The sequence below is a fragment of the Ctenocephalides felis genome, unplaced genomic scaffold (assembly GCF_003426905.1).
Source record: "Ctenocephalides felis isolate EL2017-DRISC unplaced genomic scaffold, ASM342690v1 CF-g0.4_SCAFFOLD_01170, whole genome shotgun sequence".
Lineage (NCBI taxonomy): Eukaryota > Metazoa > Arthropoda > Insecta > Siphonaptera > Pulicidae > Ctenocephalides > Ctenocephalides felis.
The window spans coordinates 3,618,524-3,632,572 of NW_020537324.1; the positions used below are offsets into that span (position 1 = coordinate 3,618,524).

The window sequence follows — 14,049 nt, forward strand, 5'->3', positions numbered from 1 at the left end:
AATTTAGCATTCACAAGAACATTTACTCCATTAATTATCACTACTAAACTTAAATTCTTCGTAAGATCATATTTAGTACTTCAATTCCCATTTAACAGTAAATTAATATCTATATTTAGTAGAGTAATCTTTAGGAGAAACGACTAAACCTCGACCCTTTCTAGCTCCTCTATAAACTGTCTCAATAATATCAATCATTTCTTGTTTATCTTCTAAGGTCCAATTAATTTTATTGTTGTTACCAGTTCCCAAATCTATCATTATATGTTTATTCCTGAAGAAAAACATTACAGTACACGGGTCATATAATTCATACCTAAAATGAAATTAATTGGTCATTCATAGATTAAATATTACGTTGAAAATATGTTGGTATTATATAATATGTTGTGTTCATACATTTTGTTGAAGTCTGGAACTTCTGTAATATCAACTAAATACAAAACAGCAAAGTTTTTCACTTTCTCGGCAATACTGTATAATACTTCGTCCATTTTCATACATGTTGGGTCCCAATCGTGCCCGAAACGAATTACCTGTGTATAAATATGTTTTAAAACAACTTTTAGAATTTATATGACAAAATATGGTTAATTAAAAATTGTAGGTTAAATTGAAGTACTTACCACAACTCTGTCTTCTTCGGATAGAATTGCTTGATCCACTTGCCACCCATTATGCAAATGACCTAACATATACGACATTTTGCTGTTTTTATTATTATCCTTTTTGAAAAACGAAAATAAGTTTGTGTTATGGATAAATATTAATCCTTGACAGATAGAAAATGCTAGAAACTAACAACAGACGGCCATCTTGTCCGCAATAAACCTTGTAGATGACGCTGATTCGAATTCCGTTTCAAATTCCGTTATTTATTTAAAACATTCTTTCGAAAATAATATTTAAACTATTTGTAAGTGGCATTATGCATTACTGTGAGTTGTATATATTACCTGAATCATACTCTTCTTTTATCTATGACCTGAATATTGCGTAAATAAGAACTTAATCAATAAGGTGTAGGATTTATCGATTTAAATACAATTTTCGACGTTTGATTTTGAAAATCACTCATCACTTTTTACTGAACACCTAGCAATTTGATCTACATTTAATGCCTTTGTCTTACACTTATAATATTTGTAAATATATAAATTAAATTTGATTAATTTAGCACATTTGATTCTACTTTGTGTTAATGAAATATTCTATTATTGTTTATTCGTGTTCTTGAAATGAAGTTGCTCAAATTTGGATTTTTTATTCAAAATTTGCCCACTTCACTTAAGGATTACCAACTTATATTTTACTGAAAACACTAAATAATTTACTTTGAAGTTCGCTGCTAGACGTGTATTATGAATCATAATTTTTAATATTATATATAAATTAATAATATTGATATTAACTTTTATATAGATATTTACGCTTATCTCAAATTTGAAACACTGTTAAGAGCAAAATACAATATATATATCGTATTATATATGTACTTATGCATGGTCGCTAAGGCAACAACCAAACCAAAATATAGAGTTCTTAATGACATTTGAAAGCCTTTGGCGATACAAAAATGAATAATGACAAAGTAATTGTTTAAAAATTATTATTTAAATTTCAAAGTTTCATATTATTGTTCGTTTTTAGATATTATTCAGACATGAGCAACCGCATGGTCCAGGCGAGGTGCAACTTGCTTGGCAAACAGGAGGTTCTGGCGCACTTTTGGCAACAACCGGTGCAGACGGTACTGTTGCTATTTATAACAGAAAAGGACAACTACACGAGAGGATTATCTTAAATGGGTATGCCAATTCAAATTTAATAATACATGATAAATTTCAAAGTAATATTGTTTCAGGACATGTACAGGATTTGGCTGGGATAGCGATGGAGATTTGCTTGGAATGATCACACTAAATTCTTTGCAGGTTGTATATAAAATAGAAATGAATGACATTTTACTATATTACTTTTGATAATTTATATTTTGCAACAGGTAACAGTATGGAATGTACATACTGCCAAAAAACAAACGCTCGATTTAAACTTGCGTGATAATCCAACATGCATGGTTTGGGCGAAACGCGATCCGATATTGGCTATCGCTACTTTGAGAGGAAATTTATCATTATATAATTATGCGACCACAAAGTAAGATTCTATAATGGCTATATATTATGATGTTACTATGATAAAATACGATTTATTTTTAACTCGGTATAAGGAGGGTGTCGGTGATAGGCAAGCATAGCAAAAGAGTAACCTGCGGTTGTTGGAGTTCCGAAGGTTTGCTGGCTTTGGCCGGAGAAGACCGCAGTCTTTCTGTGAGCACAGTGGATGGGGACACACTACGCGTGGTGCCATTACGAGACACCCCTTACGACGTCACCTTCGCTGATATGAAGACCGATGAACGCACTCAAGGAGAAAATACAGTAAATAATCAATTAGAACTTATTATGAACTTCTAACTATCACTTCATATATGTTCATAACGTTTCATATTATAGATAAGTGTAATATTAGGAAAGAAAACTTTATTCCTGTATAATTTACTCGATGCTGAAAATCCTATCGAGTTAGGTTTCCAACAAAAATACGGCCCCCTTCAAATACACAAGGTAACCTAAGCGATTATTCAAAAATCCCACAATTTATATGTTATATTTGTAATTTGTTATTCTAGTGGTTTGGCGACGGCTATATCTTATTGGGCTTTGGTGCAGGACATATAGTTGCCATATCTACGCATATGCAAGAAGTCGGTCAGGAATTATTCATGGTAAAAAGCCATAAAGGTTTGTTGGATATGTCGCTTGCACCCCTCACAAGCGAGGTTGCATCATGTGGAGATAACAAGTACTAAACTTTATCACGTACTAAACTTTATCACGACTTTTTAACGACATTTATATAATAAGTACCTTACAGTGTTAAAATCCATTCCACATCTAATCTTCACGAAACTCTCTCAATTATATCTCCTGCTGATGATAGCATGGTATACCATGTAGCTTGGAATGTTGAAGGATCATTACTGGCTCTGACTACAGCCCGTGGTGCTATCCAAGTCCACGTAGCAAGATTGCCGCCAATGGGAGCAGCATGTGCACCAGCCATTGCAATCCTCAGCAGTATCGCGCAAGTTACAGTGTACCATCACTATGGAACTCATGTATTATTTTATTATTATTGTTAAGAATAAACGCTGGTGATAATATTGAATTTATTGATAGGGACCATTTGATCCTTTCACATTACCTTTGGAAATAGAACCATCATTCATTGCTTTGAGTAACCGGTATCTAGCTGTAGCAATGAATAACAGAATTTGGTTGTATCAATTGCCATCCAAACAGGATGATAATACCATCCTGCTTGGAGATAGAGAACTGATGAGTAATATAAAGAAATTATATATAAACAATAATTATATGGCGGTGATACATGGAGGAAAGTTATCGTTGCAAATGGTTTGTAACAAAAAAAATAGATAAAAAGTTTCGTGAAACGTTTAATTTAATAAATAAAAATCTTAGTTAGTGCCGGTGACAGAAGCCAATACAGAAAGAGAAGCTATGTCTTTTCCTGACGTCCATATTCAAGATGAAGAAGTTACTTGTGCAGATCTCACGCAATATTTTCTCCTTTACGGAACAGATGTATGTAATAATGTAATTAATATTAACATATTATTAAGTTAGAATAATTCAATTATTTCGAGATGTCATATAAATAATTTGTCTTCTATGAATTAGATGGGGCACATAATCCTATTTTCCATAAATGATTGGACATTAGTGCGGGAGTATCGTCATGATATGGGTATCAAATCTGTTCACAGCGATCCTACTGGGACTTGGATCATCGTGCAAGACGACAGAGGAGATGGTTACGTATATAATCCGGTAAGTTTAAATAATAATGAATAAGGTATCAATTACATATGTCAAAACTTAAGACAAAATAAAATGTTAATTTTCAGGCTAGTGAAAAAATAGTATCGATACCAGATTTTCCGTCTGGATGTAAAGGTGCTTTATGGGATCAAGCATTTTCTACCCGGCACATATTTGTCGTACATACCCAAACTAATATACATTTATTTGTGTACATCGCACAAGCCGTCAATGGTAAATTATAATTTTTGATTATTATAAGAACTTACGTTTTTAATAAGGCTAAGATTAATTTATTTCTAGGAACTCGAGCAGAAAAGATCCACACAGTTCCAAAATCTCACGACGAATTGCCTCTGCAACTATCAGACGGCGAAATCACTTATTTGATTTCCGGGGGTAAAATAACAACATTGGATATTGCTGATGCTGGCACTGATACATCTAATGGTAATAACAAATAACTGTTTATATTAACAAATTATAAACAAATTGTTATGATTTTTTCTAGAAAAAATGCCTGAAATTAATAACGTAATTATCGGCACAAATCAATTATACTCAGAAACTATGTTAGATAGATTAATAGCCTTAAAAAAACTAAACGACGCATGGAACGTTTGTGAGCACTTGAATAAAGATGAATGCTGGGAAAAGCTGGGAAAGGCAGCGATTGAGCATTTAAATATAGAATTTGGTATTTTTTCTTGTAATATCATAGCCATTAGTAATAAATTACGAACGTTTTTATAATATATTTTTAGCGATAAGCGTATATCGACATTTAAGAGACGTATCAATGGTGTGGTCACTAGAAAAAATAAGTTCAATCGAGGAACTTAAATTGCTATGCGGACACTGCGCTATGATACTTGGGTTGATAGAGGAAGCCTGCAGGTTCAATATATTTGAGGCTTATCAATAACTTTTTATCTATGATCATTTTTAATTTATAGATATTTTCAACAATCGAGTCAACCACAAGAAGCTTTATGGTTGCGGAGAGACCTGCTACAATGGCAGCCTGCACTAGAACTTGCAAAAAGAGTTGATGTCACCGAATTTCCATTCATAGCACGGGAATATGCTGCTCAACTAGAATTTACGTAAGTTAATTGGATTTTATCGGATTATTATTAACAACATATAAGTAATAAATATATTTATATTGCAGGGGTAATTTTCCAGAAGCTTTACAGCACTTTAATGAAGGCCTAATAGATGAAAAAAGCTGCGGTGATTACATCGCCAGAAGTCATAATTACAACGGCATTAAAGATGTTGATGAACATAATGCATTATGTATGAACGGCATTGCAAGAAATAGTATAAGATGTGGAGATATAAAAAAAGGGGTATGCAATATCAATAGAATTTCAACATACTCTTTATTATATCATTTTGATTTTATGATCTAGTTATCCATTGCAACGAGAAGCAACAACAAACAACTCGCTAAAGAATGTGCAGACATTTTGCTAGAACTCAAGCAATTCAGTGAAGCAGCCGAAATGTATGAAAGAGCTGATTTATGGGATCAAGCTGCTGCAATATATATTCAACTAAATTCATGGAATAAAGTGACGATGCTTCTGGACAAAGTTATATCTCCCAAGATACATTTACAGTATGCACAAGCCAAAGAAAAAGCTGCACTTTATGAGGATGCTGCTACAGCATATGCGGCTGCTAAAGACTATACCTCTGTTATAAGAATACAACTAGAGCATTTGAATAATCCACATGCTGCCGTCGAATTATTGGAACAGAATCCTTCGAATGAAGGAGCACAGATGGTAGCTAGGTAAAAGAAAATACAGTACTTAAAATAACTTGTTCGAAATGAGTTTGTTAATAATATTTTGCCATATATTTTCCAGGTTTTATCAACGTATTAATGATCATGAATCAGCTATGAAATTTTTAGTGATATCTGGTTGCAATACAGAAGCCTATGAATTAGCCCGACGCCATGGTCTACTACAAGATCTCGGGCAACTGCTACTGGCTGGTTCTGGCACCAGCACAGACTTTAGGCAGCTAGCCGAACATTTTGAGGCCCAGGCTTCAAGTCTTCTTGCTGGCAAATACTATTTCTATGCAAGAGATTTTTCAAAGGTGCATTTTTATTGTATGCCAATTAATAAAATTAAAATTTATTAAGAAATAAATATTTTATTTATTTTTAGGCTTTAAAGCATTTGCTAAAAGCTTCTGCTTTAAGTTCAGCAGAAAATGAAGCTTTATCTTTAGCTGTCGATACTGTAGCTTCATCAAATGATGAAAAATTAGTTGCACATTTAATAGAATTTTTGTTAGGAGAAACTGATGGCATACCCAAGGTATTTAACACATTTTTGTTTCTAGTAATATAGTAATTCTTTAATTATATTCACAGGATCCTAAGTACTTATTCAGATTATACATGGCCAGGAAACAGTTCAAAGAATCAGCAAAAGCAGCAGTGATAATTGCAAACCAAGAGCAGATTAACGGCAACTATAGAAGTGCTCATGACGTCCTATTCTCTATGTACCAGGAGTTACGCCACAATGATATACCAGTTCCATTAGATATGAGAAATAGTCTCAATCTTTTGCATTCATATATTTTAGTAAGGCTACATGTGAAGAGGGGTGATCATGAAAAGGCAGCCAGACTATTGCTGCGAGTAGCTTCAAATATATCAAAATTTCCACAACGTAAGACTGGTAAATTATTTCATTTTGAAAACTTTAAATTCAATCATTTATATCTTGCAGATGTAGTTCCAATATTAACATCTACAGTAATAGAATGCCACAGATCTGGTTTGAAACAGTCAGCATTTTCTTACGCCGCTACACTAATGAGACCTGAGTACCGATCCCAGGTTTATTTTTAATTGATTGAGTTAAATTAATATATTTTTCACTTATTTATATAAATTTGTTTGTTTTGAATACAGATTGATCCAAAATATGCGAAAAAAATCGAAACCATAGTGCGTAAAACACGAGGAACTAAAGACTCTGAATTAAATACAGATGAACAAGAAAATAGATCTCCTTGCCCATATTGTAATTTTAATTTACCGGACATGGAAGTGAACTGTACTCAGTGCAAAATGAGTATACCATTCTGTATTGCAACTGTAAGTTATATTTCTGTAGATATGATATTATTTTTAATACTTAATACAGAATGATTTTAATCTGTTTATGTTAGGGCAAACATGTTATTAAAGATGATTTAACCACATGTCCTGAATGTGATTTTCCAGCAATTAGAAGTGAATTTATAAAGTAAGTTCATTAAATATTTACTATAGTGGATAATAATTAATCAAATATGAAATATATATATGTTCCTCATAGGATTTTGGAAAGTGAAACACAATGTCCAATGTGCTCAGAAAATATTACAGTGCAAAGACTGATGCAAATTGATGACCCCAGTTCTTATTTAAATACTAATAATTAAGTTAATATTATATTATTTTTATGATGTATAAATAAAGAAGAAAATGAAGTTTGCGACTTCAATATTAAAAATTTAAAACTGAACATTAATGCAAAAGAAAATAATGAATGAGTTCTTGCCTCAATATTTTTGACTGGACAGCTATGAAATGATAAATTTCCTTACTGTAGCAAGAATTAACATTATGTGTTGAATATTTAATATAAATATAAAACACATAATAATAATTGCATGAAATATATTACTTTTTATTTCAATTATACTAAATTTATATAAATTTTATATACATAACTTGAGGTTGGAATCTACTGTGCATTACTTTGCTTTTGTTCTATTAGTCTTTTTAGTTCAGCACTATCCATCCTCATACTGTCAAGATCCCTTTTAACCCTTGCCAAACTATCAGCAATTCGTTTATTACTTTCCTGTTGAATATGATCTTCAAGTTCTCTAGATTCTCGAACAGCACCACCTATTGCTTCAACAGTTTCAACAAGTGACTTACAATCAGTATGCAGGGTTGCTAGTAATTTATATGCTGTCCGGCCTAACTCATGCCGTCTTGCATCCTGACAAGTTTGATTTATGTAATTATATTTGTAATGTACACATAATGAGCATTAGAACCAACCTCAAAAATTAGTTCATCAGTTTCTGTAAAACTTCTCTGCAATCGGCCTGTTAAGTTATTTATTTCTTTCTGCAATGTTCTAGTTTCATTCAATACACGATTTAAATCTGTTTTTTGTTTGCCAATGCTGCCAATAATTTCTAATATACGATTTGTATATGCAGATCTATAAAGTGTATTTAAATATAAATTGAATCTAAATAAAAATAATATTTTTAACTTGTATAATAAGATGATTTGATACCTGTTTATGTCTTTATTAGCATTTTCATATTCCTTTGATAACTGTGCTTGTTGATTAGTTTTAAGATTAATTTGACTAATAATGTTATCACACTCTTGTGTTATATTTTCTAATGATTCAATTAATTGTTTATGTTCTGACTAAAAAAGAATAACATTGTGATATTCAATAATGTAAACATTTATTTTATTATCACTCACAGATTTAAAATTTGCTTTATTTTTTGCTGCTTGGTATTGTTCCATATAACCTAATTTATGTTCCTCCCATTGTTTTGATAAATGTATCAACTTCTTAGCACTGGCTTCTGCTTTATTTTGCAATTTTAATAAATTCTCTTCTCTGTTGTCTAATAGAGTCCGACTTTTAACAATCAGCTCATACTTGTCGATAGCTTTTTTATACAGATTATCTTCATTATACCTATCATCTAATAACTTTTGTAATTCTTGTTGATAATTTACTATTTCACAAGCATAAGCTCCAATATCTGCATTCATAGTCTCAGTTTTATTTGCCAGTTCTACTATAACTTCTGCCTCATTTTCTGCTTGTTGCTCATTAACATTTACTTCATTTTTAATAATTGCTTTTATATCTAAACTTGCTTTTGAGAAATTATCTACAGAATGACTATTAACATCACCAGTAATGCTACTAACAGAATTGTTAATTTTGTTCCACTGTTTCAGTAAATGATTTTGAATATCTTGTTCTGTAGAAGTTTTTCCTAAATTTTTATCATTATGAGATATAACAGATTGGATGATAGAGTGACTATCTATCTGATCTTTCAAAAATGGAAGATATTTTACCCAATAATTTTTGAATGCTGTAAATGTTTCAAGAACAAATTAATATTTCTTTTGAAAAATAATCCATTTTTATACAACTTTTAACTAAAATACCTTGGCAAACATTTGGTAAGTATGGTTGTGGTATAGTTAGTGATTTAGTTTCACTAACATTCAACTTTCTTGGTCGGCCTTCTATGCACAAAATGCCACTATCATATACTCTGAAACCATTTGGTTTACATTGAGAAAATAAAAATGGGGCTGTAAGTTGTTTATGCAAAACATGGGCTATATTTTGTAGCAATTCATCTGCAAGCCCTTTGGGACCTGACACAATTTCTTTATCAGCGTCTTTAGGTAGGTGTTCAATAAGAAACATAAAAATTTTACGTAGGTCGCTCTCATTGGAGTATAAAAATGCTTGATAACCTATATCACCATTATATCCTACATCCTAACAAAAATTGATATATTAATATATGACAATATTATGATAAAATAAAATAATGTATATACTTTGCAAGCCGCAGCAATAGCCGCTGTAGCTTTGAAACGCATAGCCATGTTAGCAGGTAAAATTAATGGTAAATCTAAATTAGGTTGAATTATATTTAAGCAACGACTTGCAGCTTCTATAACTAATTCTGGAGTAAAATCTCCCACGGAGGATACTTCTTCATCCAAGTTACTGTAATTTGCAAATAAACATCCATGAAATATAAAAAGCAAGAATTATCCTTATTGCATGTGAGAAACTAACCATCCAATCTGTCGTAGAGAATGAATAATAATATTGTCAATTTCCTCCATTGTTGTGTTATGTATTTTCAATTAAAATATTCTAAATGGGTTTATTCACTTTCGAAATCATTAATAATAACTGACAGAAGAATCATCTTTATCTGTCAACTCTCGGTGTCAGAACTGTCAAAACAGCCGAAGTAAAAGCATGTTGACAACATTAAAAACACAAAATGAATGGCGAACAACATAACCTCCGGTTTGTCGGCAAAGAAGTTTTCTTTTTACCCTCGCAAACATGGTAAGTGGACGTACAAGCCATATTATTTCTTAATCTTCGTTCATCCTTAAAATAAATCTATTAATATTCTTAGTATTAAGCTCACGCAAATTTAGACTACTTGCGATATTGTATTTAGTGTAATTTTTATACAAAATGGTATTAAACATCAGGTGAAGTGAATAACCTCAATCTGCGATGTACTCACATACGTCATTTTTTTAGGTGAACGTTCCAAAATTACGCAGAACCTTCTGCAAAAAATGCAAGGTTCACAAGCAACACAAAGTAACACAATATAAAAAATCAAAAGAACGACATGCAGCCCAGGGACGTCGTCGTTACGACAGAAAACAACAAGGTTTTGGTGGTCAGACCAAACCTATCTTCAGAAAAAAGGTATTTATTATTTTGCTATCCTGAATGTAATTTTTATATCGCATGATATATTCAATGTTATTTCTGTTCTGTAGGCTAAAACTACTAAGAAAATTGTATTGAGAATGGAATGCTCCGACTGTAAATTCAGGAAACAAATCCCACTTAAGCGTTGCAAGCACTTCGAGCTTGGTGGTGACAAGAAGAGGAAGGGACAGATGATTCAGTTCTAAATGTGTATTTTTTTTACATACGACTGTATTTAGTTTAATAAAGCAGTTTAATGTATTACGGTGTATTATTCACTTATTGAACGCTATTATCGATGATGTGAGATCCACTTGGTTATACTTTAATTCCATTTGAAACTTTATTGGAACTTATTTCTTTTCAAAGTTAACCCTTTTAGGTCAAATTAAATTTGGAGATAGTTACTTAATAATTGTTTTGTGAACTTCGGATACATTTTTATTCAATAAATACACACTTATCTAGTATTTTTATAAAATTATTTTGCAATTACTGTATGCTGTATGAATGCATACAGTACAAAGTTCACAATTCGTATAGTACGTTATTGTGGTGGCTAAAAGCAGACATTTGATATAATATAATTAGTTTATCACTATTTAATCTAAAAGTTCATCATAGTTTCTCTCAGACGATTTCTTAATGCTTTAGGTATATCTACGCTATACTTAAAGAAAATGTTATTTATATTTCAGATATCTATAAATATATAATATTTAGTTGATTTTCATTTTTACTCTTAACTGAACGCTTACATGCTGCATTCGATTTTACTATTCTTATAAAACATAATGCACCAATTTATTATTTAAATTGATATAAATTTACGATAGGATAGTGCTAATAGTTTTACAACTATTCTCATATTTTTAAAATAAAAGTTTAATTTTTGACAATATCTTTCCAGGATTGAAATATTTTATAAAAGCTATAGAATAACCAAGTCAATATATATTCAATATTTACATCATTTGTAGAATTATTAACACTGAATAATCTCTAATAGTATTTAACTGACATTGTAAAATTCATTCAATCTTTTACTAAATTTTCTCATAATCCTCATTTGGTACTGTTTTACTATAGTACAAAACGAGTAAATCTCTTATAGTATTTTTATAATAATTTATGTATTAATAATTAATATATATATATATATATATATATATATATATAATCTGGTCATTACTATTGAAAGTTGCTATAAAAAACAAGATAGTTAGATATTTTACCATGTGAGGCAATTACTTTTATTTTGTGATCTTGATTTCTTAATTGATAAATTATGATGATATTATTTTATATATACTAAATGTAAATGGTCTAAGAATGTTAGCATGAAATTAGTGTTTAATAATATACATTTATCAATATTTTTTCAAATTATTAGACTTAAAGTTGTTTTATATTAGTGGTAATTTTTTACCTAGAAGAATTTATGTTGTCTCTAGAAAATCCGACTTGCTTAAAGGCAAAATTACTGTAACATTAAAAATTTAAAAGATATTCATTGAAAGTCGATAAAGTATGTTATGTTAGTTAGTATGTTGATGATCGCCCCAGTCGTTTCTTTATAATTTATATATTTTTTCAAACCGAATATTTGTTTGTAAAGCCTGTCTTTCAATCAATATCAATGCTATCATAATTTCCGTATTATTATTGAAAATGCGATTTGATTCTATTCCTAGATTAGAACATATTAGTACAAAATTCGTCGACGTTTTCACCAAAATTATGATGAATCGAGAATTATGATATGACATTGTATATAGACTAGATTTAAATTGTTCAAGCTATAACATGATTACCAATTTAAATTTAATTCATGTAAAATAATTAAAATAAAATAAAAATTATTGAGGAAATAATATTTGTGCCTAATATTTCATTGAGACCATTGATTTGGTGTATAAGATTTACTTAAGTTTATTTTAATCATATTTAAAATATGGTTTACAATTACTATTTCAATTTTATATAACATTTCTGGACTACTCATAGACCAATCTTTTATTCAGTGAAGATCGATTTTAACGTCCGAAATGTTCCACAAGTTTTACAGCACGAATTGATAATTCATTCACTTGCTGCTCTCCGTCCAAAATACAACTACGACAGACATACGACATACGAGTACGACACGAGACAGAGTCCAGCACATGCTTTCAACTGGCTATTTCATGCAGCAGCCCAGTATCGAAACGCTATCCTACGAGGAGGACCTTCGAAAATATTCTTGTGTGAAAATAATAAAATAATGTGCAGAGAATGAAAGTGAATTATAAATTAATTTGTAATAAACTGTATATTGTTGTTTATTAAACAAATGTGACAGTGAAATTTTGATGAATTTTAGATCGAAAATATAAGATCTCTGTTTGTTTGGACATCCCAACATATCCTAGTAGGACGTATGAGAGATTTTAGGGGTGAGTTCTTGTTTAGGATAAAGGATTTTTGTCTTTATAGATCATTCTTTATGGCGTTCTTCAATAATAATACGAAAATATAATAGCAATATTGATTAAAAGGCTGGGTTTACAAAAATTTCGGTAATTTGTAAATTATCGAAGTAAGGTTCTGAAATGTTACCCACTAGCCTGATTGAGTCTTTCCATAAAATTAAATCACACGAGTGATAAACAATATAATAAGGTAATGAAAATTATTATATTATTATATTAATTACTGTAAAGCTGCTACTGATTTTTGAAACACTTAAAAAATTATTATATGAACATATAAGAAAGTTTTTTCTGAAACCATTTTCAAGGGTAAATTTATTGTTGGTTTTCAATTTGTTTGGCTATTTACAAAAAACATTATAATCCTTATTTTTATGAATCCTAAACCCTTATAATTGATTAATAAAATTAAAATTAAAGATTTGAAATCATAGAATTTTCCATACTGAATAATTCTCATTTTTTGCTATTTAAATTTTCAGTTCTAATATTATTTTCATTATTCACAAATTTCATTTATCATTTATTATCATTATTTGCTTTTTATTTTATATTAAATTATCATCATATAGATATCATTTCATTGGAAATACTGTCCTTTATTTTAATTTACTAGATGTATTTAGCAGTTGTAACTGTTATTGAAATTTAAAAAAAAATACAAATACGCTTGAATTAAGCTAATATGAATCTAATAATTTATTTTTTAAATTTTATTAAATGTATTCTACAATTTCATTAATATTCCATGTAAGATTCCGTTGTTACAGACGAGCACATGCCATAACTAAAAGCACGTGTTTGAATGTCAAAACAAATACCTGTTTAGCATATTGTTTTTAAATAAATATATGGAATAAGTTTATATTTGTCATCAATCATATTGATCACTTCCCGATCAATAATAATTGTAATAATATTAATTTATAGTCTTTAAATAAATTCTTAAATATCTGGCCATTTGTTAAAACGTCTGGCCGAAAATGAGAGAAAACCTAACTTATTGGATAAATAAATTTTCTTTAAATAATTATATTAATTTATAATCTACGATTGTAATCTGAATTAATTTCAATTTTTAAATGATTGTTGATGATAATTAACGCAAATAAT

At 30.0% G+C, this 14,049-nt stretch overlaps 4 protein-coding genes across 5 annotated transcripts; 2 read left to right on the forward strand and 2 right to left on the reverse strand.

Moving 5' to 3' along the window:
• Window positions 1–35: 35 nt before the first annotated feature.
• LOC113366212 (thioredoxin-like protein 4A) lies at window positions 36–821 on the reverse strand. The gene is made up of 3 exons (XM_026607782.1): window positions 627–821; window positions 400–536; window positions 36–316 (listed from the first exon to the last, which is right to left on the reverse strand). Exons 1-3 carry the CDS (start codon window positions 702–704, stop codon window positions 103–105), a joined length of 429 nt encoding a protein of 142 aa, XP_026463567.1. The 5' UTR covers window positions 705–821; the 3' UTR covers window positions 36–102.
• A 755-nt stretch (window positions 822–1,576) lies between these two features.
• LOC113366000 (WD repeat-containing protein 19-like) lies at window positions 1,577–7,367 on the forward strand. Its single transcript, XM_026607547.1, has 25 exons — window positions 1,577–1,591; window positions 1,651–1,808; window positions 1,865–1,934; window positions 2,003–2,157; window positions 2,231–2,441; window positions 2,517–2,627; window positions 2,693–2,865; window positions 2,938–3,181; window positions 3,243–3,479; window positions 3,546–3,668; window positions 3,765–3,914; window positions 3,992–4,139; window positions 4,209–4,355; window positions 4,417–4,602; window positions 4,670–4,802; window positions 4,862–5,011; window positions 5,080–5,260; window positions 5,324–5,709; window positions 5,786–6,023; window positions 6,095–6,247; window positions 6,304–6,607; window positions 6,668–6,777; window positions 6,853–7,038; window positions 7,113–7,189; window positions 7,262–7,367. The coding sequence occupies exons 1-25, from the start codon at window positions 1,577–1,579 to the stop codon at window positions 7,365–7,367; spliced, it is 4,152 nt and encodes a 1,383-aa protein (XP_026463332.1).
• A 304-nt stretch (window positions 7,368–7,671) lies between these two features.
• On the reverse strand, window positions 7,672–9,936 carry LOC113365650 (coiled-coil domain-containing protein 22 homolog). Its single transcript, XM_026607161.1, has 7 exons — window positions 9,800–9,936; window positions 9,556–9,727; window positions 9,151–9,493; window positions 8,443–9,074; window positions 8,243–8,382; window positions 7,999–8,164; window positions 7,672–7,936 (listed from the first exon to the last, which is right to left on the reverse strand). Exons 1-7 carry the CDS (start codon window positions 9,847–9,849, stop codon window positions 7,673–7,675), a joined length of 1,767 nt encoding a protein of 588 aa, XP_026462946.1. The 5' UTR covers window positions 9,850–9,936; the 3' UTR covers window position 7,672.
• Window positions 9,937–9,945: 9 nt separating this feature from the next.
• LOC113366633 (60S ribosomal protein L44) lies at window positions 9,946–10,725 on the forward strand. 2 transcript variants are annotated; one of them, XM_026608271.1, is made up of 3 exons: window positions 9,946–10,081; window positions 10,286–10,459; window positions 10,534–10,725. In XM_026608271.1, exons 1-3 carry the CDS (start codon window positions 10,079–10,081, stop codon window positions 10,669–10,671), a joined length of 315 nt encoding a protein of 104 aa, XP_026464056.1. In that variant the 5' UTR covers window positions 9,946–10,078; the 3' UTR covers window positions 10,672–10,725. The 2 variants fall into 2 exon arrangements, with proteins under 2 accessions (XP_026464056.1, XP_026464055.1); XM_026608270.1 differs by having other exon boundaries at window positions 10,078–10,219.
• The last annotated feature ends 3,324 nt before the right edge of the window (window positions 10,726–14,049 follow it).

Coding starts and splice junctions, on each gene's coding strand:
- LOC113366212 (XM_026607782.1), bottom strand. CDS start 704: ATGTCGTATATGTTAGGTCATTTGCATAATGGGTGGCAAGTGGATCAA. Junction 537..626: donor CCGAAGAAGACAGAGTTGTG/GTAAGTACTTCA, acceptor ATTTATACACAG/GTAATTCGTTTCGGGCACGA. Junction 317..399: donor GTTCCAGACTTCAACAAAAT/GTATGAACACAA, acceptor ATTTCATTTTAG/GTATGAATTATATGACCCGT.
- LOC113366000 (XM_026607547.1), top strand. Junction 3,182..3,242: donor ACCATCACTATGGAACTCAT/GTATTATTTTAT, acceptor ATTTATTGATAG/GGACCATTTGATCCTTTCAC. Junction 6,248..6,303: donor AAACTGATGGCATACCCAAG/GTATTTAACACA, acceptor TTATATTCACAG/GATCCTAAGTACTTATTCAG.
- LOC113365650 (XM_026607161.1), bottom strand. CDS start 9,849: ATGGAGGAAATTGACAATATTATTATTCATTCTCTACGACAGATTGGA. Junction 9,728..9,799: donor TCTCTACGACAGATTGGATG/GTTAGTTTCTCA, acceptor TGCAAATTACAG/TAACTTGGATGAAGAAGTAT. Junction 8,165..8,242: donor GCTAATAAAGACATAAACAG/GTATCAAATCAT, acceptor TACACTTTATAG/ATCTGCATATACAAATCGTA.
- LOC113366633 (XM_026608271.1), top strand. Junction 10,460..10,533: donor AACCTATCTTCAGAAAAAAG/GTATTTATTATT, acceptor TCTGTTCTGTAG/GCTAAAACTACTAAGAAAAT.